This window comes from Neomonachus schauinslandi, chromosome 6, assembly GCF_002201575.2.
Source record: "Neomonachus schauinslandi chromosome 6, ASM220157v2, whole genome shotgun sequence".
NCBI classification, from domain to species: domain Eukaryota; kingdom Metazoa; phylum Chordata; class Mammalia; order Carnivora; family Phocidae; genus Neomonachus; species Neomonachus schauinslandi.
In genome coordinates, this window is record NC_058408.1 from 26,717,464 (window position 1) to 26,726,434 (window position 8,971).

The 8,971-nt window shown below is 53.2% G+C and overlaps 1 protein-coding gene across 1 annotated transcript; it reads right to left on the reverse strand.

Annotated features, from left to right (window-relative positions):
• Positions 1-3,813: 3,813 nt before the first annotated feature.
• Positions 3,814-7,894, reverse strand: BTG2 (BTG anti-proliferation factor 2). The gene is made up of 2 exons (XM_021686590.1): positions 7,642-7,894; positions 3,814-6,331 (listed from the first exon to the last, which is right to left on the reverse strand). Exons 1-2 carry the CDS (start codon positions 7,793-7,795, stop codon positions 5,997-5,999), a joined length of 489 nt encoding a protein of 162 aa, XP_021542265.1. The 5' UTR covers positions 7,796-7,894; the 3' UTR covers positions 3,814-5,996.
• Positions 7,895-8,971: the final 1,077 nt, after the last annotated feature.

The following is an 8,971-nucleotide window of genomic DNA, read 5'->3' on the forward strand; positions in this document are numbered from 1 at the left end:
CTCCTCCGGTGCCCACCTAACTTTAAATGGCCCCTCCCTGCTGGTGCTGGTAAAGAAAGTTGCCCTTGCTCCAACCTGCCCAGCTATAACCTCCTCTTATCTGATGTGCTCTGGGCAGCCCAACAGGTTTGCTGGACAAGGGTTGAGTAAAGGCCTGTCCTTGTTTATGGGAACAGGGGTGGAGAGTGGTAGAGCCACTTCAACTGGGAGCAAAATGACTTGGAGCTGTGGGTGCCCAGAGAAGCCGGCCCCTCTCAAAGCAGGGAAAAGGACAGGCAACACATCTCAGTGTGCTTGTTTGTGTAAGATCATTATCCAGGGCCCTGATAGCCTCTTAAACCGAGTTCAAATGTTTTTCATGCCAGCTCTGCAAAGAAGTGGTGCAGAGGGAAAACCAGAACTCTCCAGAACTCACCAGGCTTGCCCTTCTCAGCTTCCCCATTTCTCTCTCTTCCCGGAAGGAACGCGTGGGTTGATTCCACCCGTGGGCAGGATGGAGATAAGCAAAGTTGTTATTGGAAAATCCGTTTCCCCACCCACTCTGTGTGTGAATGAGCACATAGCCCAGTTTGGTATTAATCCACAAGCAGCTGACGGAGCCAAGAGGTCAGAGCTCCCCTCCAGCCAGTGAGGTCGAATGTCTGGCAAGGAGGACGTGGTACATTTCAGCAAGAATGGCAAAGATCAGACATGAGTGCATTCATTCATTCTGCGGAGATTTATGGAGTACCTCTTCCAGGCTACCTGACATCAGGAAGGGCTCTTGGACTGTGAAGACTTTTTGTTTGTTTGTTTTGTTTTTATTTTAAGTGGGCTCCACGCCCATTGTGGGACTTCAACTCACAACTCTGAGATCAAGAGTCACATGCTTTACCGATTGAGCCAGCCAGACGCCTTAGGGCTGTGAAGATTTTTTTTTTTTTAAAGATTTTTATTTATTTGTCAGAGAGAGAGAGAGAGAGAGAGCACAAGCAGGGGGAGCAGCAGAGGGAGAGGGAGAAGCAGGATCCTCACTGAGCAAAGAGCCCGATGTGGGACTCGATCCCAGGACCCTGGGATCATGACCTGAGCTGAAGGCAGACGCTTAATGACTGAGCCACCCAGGCGTCCTGGCTGTGAAGAATTTTAAGCAAAGGATTGAAAATCATCTTTCAATGGGGGAGGACACAGGCTGCTCAGATGTTGTTAACTGCCGCTATCCCAGAGGCTCTAGTAGAAATACTCCTTAAATAATGGTTTCCTCCCAGTTAGCAGAATGTCAGAGTGTCCTTATTCATCTCACGACCATTTCAGATTAACTTCTACTTAAAACTCCAATTCTCCTTTGTAGAGTATTTAAATATGCCAAGGGCTATTCTAAGTGGTTTAGATCTCATTTAAATCGTCCTCAACATTTTGAGATGGGTTCTATCCTTAGTCCCATTTTACAAATGGGGAAATGGGGGCGTGGTTGAAGTAACTTGCTCCAGGTGGCAGAGCCAGAAGGTAGGTGGTAGAGGCGAGATCAGACCCCCAGATGGCCTAACCCCAGAGCCTGAGCCGCTAACCTCCGCAGCACGGCCTCACTGTCTGTGGAAATTGAAACCTTATCATAGGCCGGAGTCAGATTCAAGCGAGGGGAAGACTATTTCTCCACTTCCCAACCCAAATGACCTTCTGGTTCATCTAATTGAAAATAATGATAATAATTGTGCTAATTTGCCCTCCGTGATTGCCAGGATAATGGAGATGATTTAGAATCAAAAGCCAAAGAAAGGAACAGAGGTCATTTAATCTAACTCCCTAATTTCTGAGACAGGAAAATTGAGGGGCTTGTCCAAACTCACACAGCTAGTTAGGAAGAACCTGGACTACAACCCAGGTTCTGCCCAGAACTCCTTCCGCTGCATCATGCTTTGCTGGGCCTTGGTGCCAGTATGGGCCTGGAAGCCAGGAGTCCTCACTGTCCTGGCTTACGTAAGGCTGTTAGAAGGCTGATGTCCGACTCACAGGGGAAGGTTTCTTCCCCCTGGGCTTGCTTGTTGAAGCATCAAGGCCTCCCCCACCCAAACGTCCTTATCAGAAGCTGGGATGGGCTCTTAATCGGCAGCTCCCAGGCCACGTCTACACTCTCTGGACAGTGCGTTATCATCCAGAAACAGCTGACCGAGCGCAGGTCTCCTAGGCTGGCACGGTGTTCCAAGTGGGGATGCTGGGAGCAGAATGGACCAACCAACACCCAGTCCCTGAACACATGAAAGCCACCAGCTGCAAATCCTCAAACTGTTTGGGTCCACAGTCCCTGTACCCCCAGCTGGCCAAGGGGTACTTGCCGCCGCTGCTGAAATGGGTCAGATCTAAAGTAAATGACATCCTGCTCGGTCACAGAACACTCCCGTGTCAATTGAGGGACTATCAGGCTACCAGGAGCCGAGAACAATCCCCAAATCAATCTGCCATTTCGCAGTCACCCTGGCTTAGAGACAGAGGTGGGTGATGATGTCCCCTTGACCTCCAGATAACCCTCCCTTTCGGGCTTTCTGCCAGACAGTAGGAACATAATGAAATCTCCTTCATGAGTGGAGCCTGTTAGGAAACAAGAAGATAGGTGCTGACAAGAATAACACACCGGGAGGGGCAAAAATGCAACCTTAACCCCATCCTTACATCCCCAAAGGCGGGTCCTTACAAATGAGTGCCTAGGACATTTGTTAGAAGCTACAGACAAAAATGGGACCATTCCTTCAAATAACCTCTTGACACAAGTGGGTCCTTATAACCAAGTCTATTTGTGAGACAGATGAGCTGGCTCCCCCCGGCCCCATCTCCTGCCTCTTCTACCCTCCCATTGTACCATACACAGCCTCTCTGGTCTCCCTGCCACCTGGGACACCTAAGCCAACCGCAGGTTTGTTGAGGAGGGTCATGGAGGTGTGAAATGAAGTGTGTTTTGATGGGGGGTGGTTCTGTTCATGAATCAATGTGTTCAAAATTTAAATACAGCCCACCTCTGGCCGGGAAAAAAAAACTAGCCCAGGTCCACGATGTCCTTGTGACCTCCGTGGGAACTGCTGAGCTTGTTTAGTGGGGTTGGGGTGCAGAAGCCTTGTTAAAGCCTCATGGACAGAGCACAAGAGTCCGGGATGATGAAGACTATTCTCATTTCCTTGCATATATATGATCCATATAGCCAGAGGGAGTAATACATTGGTAACAGACCTTTGGCTCTCAAACCTTTGCTGTCACAAGTACATGCTCTTTAGCTCACTGGTAGTCTTGGTCTCCAGTCACACGTTGGGCTCCGGTGCCCAGATCCGGAGGCCCAACCGCTCTTGTCTAATAGGAGTGGAGGTACCAAATGGCAGTCCCAGGAGGTAACGGAGAGCCTGGACCTGGAACTTTCCCACAATTCTGTCCCAACCTGGGAAGGGGTTCAGTGTCCTCGGCTCACCTCAGTCTGAGACTTGGGCTATGAGTCTTATAATCATGTGTAATAATTATCAGTGCCTCATGCGGACAGACAGTACACACGTGCTGAATGAGCAAATGAGCACAGCCGAGGTCTACTAAGAACAGATGCATGAGACCTGGCCAGACTCAGGAGTGCTCAGTGTAGAACCCTGTCTTGTCCAGCATTGTCACAGGGAAGTGATAACATTCATTAAAGGATGAAGAAAGGAGTCACACAACTAGATTTTTCTTTTATACCAGCACATGCTATATAGGTCTTTGGAATATCACCAAAGAGAAATACCGAGACACCAAGAAAGGACTTGGATCCAAGGGAAAGGCTGATGTGGGAATGTGCCCTTCTCTATACCACACAGCTTCATGTGCTACATTTTTATTAAAGTAACAAAAAAAGCGCATACATTTTCCATAAAGCTGTACATTCTTCCATATAAAAACACTATTATACAATTAGTAACCTTTGTCTTTTCTGTCAGAATAGCTTACAAACATAGGACTATTATTTTTACTTAATAGGAGAAACAGACCTGCTCAACAGTCCAGCTCTGGGTGTTTTGCTGTTTTTAAAGTGAACATCAGAAAAACAAGAGAAGATCAAGCACGAGACCGTGAGGCTGCTTCTAAAAAGGCAGGGACCTGTTTGCAGACAAGATGCAACACCACAATCTGTGGGGATTCACAGCTTCGTTTCCACCCACAGGCCAGAAAAGGAGCTCTTGGGTCTGTGGGCCTGAAGTTACCTTTAAAGCAAGAAAGGCTGGAAGCAGGGTCTGGGAAGGCAGCTCGGAGTCTAGAGTTGAAAAGGAGGCAGAACTGGCAGGAATCGGTAGGTGGGGAGAGTGTTTGGTAAATAGCACCTTTGTGTCAGAACGTAGTAGTTCAGGAATCCAGGGAAGGGGACTGGCAGTGGAGCAGGGACCCTCGGGCGGGTGGGGGGGGAGAAAGGTTTCTTACTACGCTGGACAGAAGGGGAGCCAAGTCGACCAGATGCTCTAGCTATGTCCTTCTAAAGTGATTCGGGGTTGGGAAACTCAAGGCCTTCTGAGGGAACCCTCACTAATGTCACTGAAAAACCGAAGGAAGGGGATTTCTTCCCAGTATGGATTTCCATGGGCTCCAACCCAGAACAGTAAATATTGCACAAGTCTACAAACTTGGATTGTACTGAGACAGCAAGTTCCCCACAGGTGCTCTGAGCACCAGGGAGGAAAAACAAAAACAAAAACAAAAACAAAAACAATGCCCAGGATTGTGGCTTTTAGTGTCAGCCCTACAAGAATACCAAGTAGTCCTGCAGAACTTGGGGCATTCTCCCATTCAGCCAAGGAATACCTGCAAGGCTGACCAGCCAGCCAGAGTCCCGAGGACGGAGGGAGAGTTCCCTAAGCCCTCCAGGGCACCAGGAGGTTCTGAGAGCCAGGGCTCCTTCAGACTCTCCTGGGACCCAGGAGGCCATATTGCACAGTGAGTGAGAGCTCTTGTTCTGGAAAACTGGGTGGCTCTATGACCCAACCCGAAGGGGACAAGTGTGGGAGAGTCAGGGAGGAGTGTTGTGCTTTGAAAAAGAAGGCAGTAATCAAGAACCTGGAGTTCCCTGTAGCTTTTGAGCCAACTCTCGAAGGGATAATGGCAGCAGCATCAGGACTTCATGTGGTTCCAAAAAGAAGGGTTTTGGCCAAAAACAAGTATCCCCAAGTGGATACTCTTTGGGTCCCAAAATTCCGTTGCAAATCACCCAAGTTATTCACCACACATACTCACACAAAGAGCAGCACACAGCAAAGCAAAGGTTTTGTGCAGAGTACCCTTCCGTCCCAACCCCAATAACCTCTAACTCCTGCCTTACTCCCCCGACCCCCCACAAAACAAAAAGCTTTTGTTTCCTGCCTGGGAAGCAACATCTACAGGCCCCTGAGCACAGAATCAGAAATAAGTCATGATTTCAAGAAAAGCCACTTAGGACAGAAGCAATTGGGAGAGGCCTTTTTCACTCTCTGCCCTGGATCTCACTGGAAAAGTAGAAGATTAGGCAACGTAGCATCACTAAAGTCCAGGCTTGAATGCCCCTGAGGAGGAGAGGGGCCAGGGATGCAGGTGCCCTGCTCCGGAGAGCGAGAGGTCTGAACTCGGCCTCTCTTCTCCCCGCCGCACGGCAGATCCTGACCGCTCTCATTCACAGTTGCTGACCTTGCTTGCTCCCTCTCACATCTTCCTGGGGGGCCAGCCAAGCTTTCCCCACCTCACCCCTGCCAGGCCCGCCCCCTCTCTCCTCCCCACTCCCGTGAGGCAGGCACTGGCTCCCAGACTCAAGCGCACCACAGTTCTCTCCAAAGGCACCTGGGGAGGCCACTTCCAAGCAGCTCCCTTTAAGGATTTTTCTTTAAAAAAATTCTTTTGGTTTTTTTCCTCCCCTTTTCTTAAAAAAAAATAATATATATATAAATAGCTCTTCATTTAAAATACAGTTCCCCAGGTTGAGGTATGCAGTGGCCTGTTGTCACGGCAGAATGAGTACAGTAGAGTGCCTGGTGGGGGTGGCCGGGGATCTAACTGGAGACCGCCATCACGTAGTTCTTCGAGGGGCTGCTCCGGCCCAGCATCATTTGGTTCTTGCAGGTGAGGAGCCCATAGGAGGCAGCCACCGGGGCCTCCTCATACAGGACGCAGATGGAGCCATCCTCCCCGATGCGGTAGGACACTTCGTAGGGGTCCACCCACAGGGTCAGCTCGCTGGGGAGCAGCTGGTGCAGCTGGGGCTGGCTGAGTCCGATCTGGCTGGCCACCTTGCTGATGATGGGGTCCATCTTGTGGTTGATGCGGATGCAGCGGTAGCCGGAGCCCTTGGACGGCTTTTCAGGAAACCAATGGTGTTTGTAGTGCTCTGTGGGGACGGAACACGAGGGAGATGCCCTGGTTAGAGCAGCTGGGATGTGAAGGCCACCACATGGGGGGATGGGGATGAAGGGATAGGAGTAGAGGAAGGAACCCAGAGATTTTAAGTAAGCGATGTGCTTTCTCAGGAGTTGCAGGACCCTCCTAAAACCCTCCTGTCACTGAAGCAGAGAACACTTTATGAGATTCCCCCCTCACTCCTAGGACAAGGATGTGAGTGTGTATGGGGAGGGAGTCGCATAGCTCTGGGGCAATCCCAAGTAGCTGGTGTATTGCTTCCGGCATACTGTTTAAGAAGGATGGGTGAGACTGGGGAGGACGTGTCCAGGCAGGGCCTCTGGAGACCTGTGAGCTGAAGCTGCGAGGCGAGCAAGGCTGCCATCACTGTCAGACCCACAGCAAGTCATTGTGTCTCCCACCCTGGGCCCCAGAGGCTCCCTCTGCCTCCTTCAAAAGCCAGAGGGACCTTCTGCAGTGGCTAGAGGAGTCAAAACTGGGTGCTTTTTGATGAAACGTATGTTGCTCCTCAGAAGGCAGGATCTGTGTGGGCACGCTTGGAGATGGCTATCGCTGCTTGAGACCGGCGGCCAACCGGCTAGAAACAGCTGGGAGGTAGGTCTCTCCCCAGGCAGCCGCGGCTTATCTCTTGTCAACCTCCCGTTTCACGCCGCCCCCGCCCCCAGCACACAGGCCAGCAGAGCGCAGGTACTACCCACAAGGCTTTCTCAGGACCATAATGGGTGGCAGATGGCTAAGGGGGGGCCAAAGCACACAAAGGGGGCCGGGATCCCAACTCCGAACGAGTCAACAACGGGCCCGGGCACAGCACAGCCCCGCGCCGCTGGAAGAACCACGGCTAAGGATCCAAGTTGTTGAGAAGGCTCAACTGCGCCTTCTTCCCCCATGACGACCCGTTGGCTGGCCGGGCTGCCTCGCGCCCAGCGCCCCCGGGAGTCTCAGTAAGGGGAATGAGCTCGCACTCGGGCCCGCAGGTGCCTCCTCTCCCTGGACAGAAGCCGGCGCCTGGGCTCGCACTCCAGGACAAGGGTCTGCGTCCGCGACAGTGTGGAGGCACGCGCCCGACCAGAACCGTCACGGACAGAGACCCGAGCGCGGGGCCGCGCAGGGGAGACACGACCCAGGGGAGTGGGGGGATGCAGGCTGGAGGGAAACCGAGTCCCGGAGCTGCTCTCGAGGGGAGCCCTGCCCTAAGAGGAGACGAAAGACGGCCCCGGCAGGAAGGGGGGCCCAGCCCCAGCGGCGGGGCTCGACGGAACCAGGATCCTCGGCGGTGCTCACCGGTTAGTGCCTCCTGGAGAGCCCCGCTGAAAACCTTTAGTCTCTGCTCGCTCACGCAGCCCCGGGTCCTCAAGAGGCTGGAGAGGAAGCCCACGGCGGCGGCGATCTCCGGGAGCATGTCTGTTCTCTTCCCGGTCCAGCGGGCCTGGCTCATGTCTTGCGCGGCTCGGGCGGCGGTGGCAGCGGCGGGGAGCAGTGAGAGGGCTCCGGTGGGACGTGCTGGCTTGCAGGGCTCCTCCGTTCGCTCGGCCGCTTCTCGGGCTCTGCCCGGACTTTACCCGGGACGCGCCTTTCATACTGTTCCGAGAGGAGGGGGAGCCCGCGGCGTCACCCATTGGCCACCGCCAGCGGATGGGGGCGGGGCCATACGCCCGCCCCGCCCCGCCCCGCCCCGCGCGCTTCCCCTGCCGGGCCAGGCCGCTAGCCCCCGCCCCCGCCCCCGCCGCCTTGTCGGCGCTGAGGTCATCGCCTGCTGACGTCAGTGCTGGGAACCCGAGCGGGGCTTGCGGGCCGAGGTGGCGCGGGGAGAAAAAGGGGAGCCGGGGAGGGGCCGAAGCCGCTCGGCCGGGGAGAGCTGCGCCCAGTTCGCTCCACGCTGGGAATGCCTGGACCTCTCCTCTCCGCCAGTCCTTCAAGACTTAGGTCACCGGCCACCTCCTCCAAGAAGCCTTCCTTTGCTGATACCACCTCTCCCTCGCGGCTCCCACATTTTCCAATCCCCACTGTCAGAACCACTCACCCGGACGCTGTGTCACCATGTTACCGCTTTGCCGTCTTTGTTAAACAGGTTTCTCTAGGCTCTTCGGAACTGTGGACTAAATCTTCCATTTACTTCGACAGTAATCTCACCTCCCCCAAACAAGTTCTGCCCTTCCTCTACACCAATGCCTTTTCTCCTGCCTAGTAGCATCCAAGTCTTACCTATTTGACGGCAGTGTTGTAAGGCTTTTCTGTCCCCTCAAGTTGTTTTTCTAGCTCTCCCTTTCCTTTAAATGCCAAAAATTTTTAATAAGTGGTTTGCTCTCAACTGCACACATTTTCCCATCTACTCCCTGTTCCTCCTCCTCCCTTCGTGCCCCAGCCCTCTCTCTCCTGTCCTTCCTCCTTGTGGATTGAAGCTTTTGTAAACACGGGCTTCTGGGCGAAAGAACCCAGCCTCAGTCTCCAGGGTCCACAGGCGGGACTGTGCTCAGGGCCTGGCACCATCACAGGGGCTCAGCAGATGTCCCCTCGATGGGGCTAACTTCTCACCCACATCAGGCATCTGGCATAGGAGGTGCTCCGTATATATTTGTTAAGTGATTCAAACCCAATGGCCTCTGTCAATTCT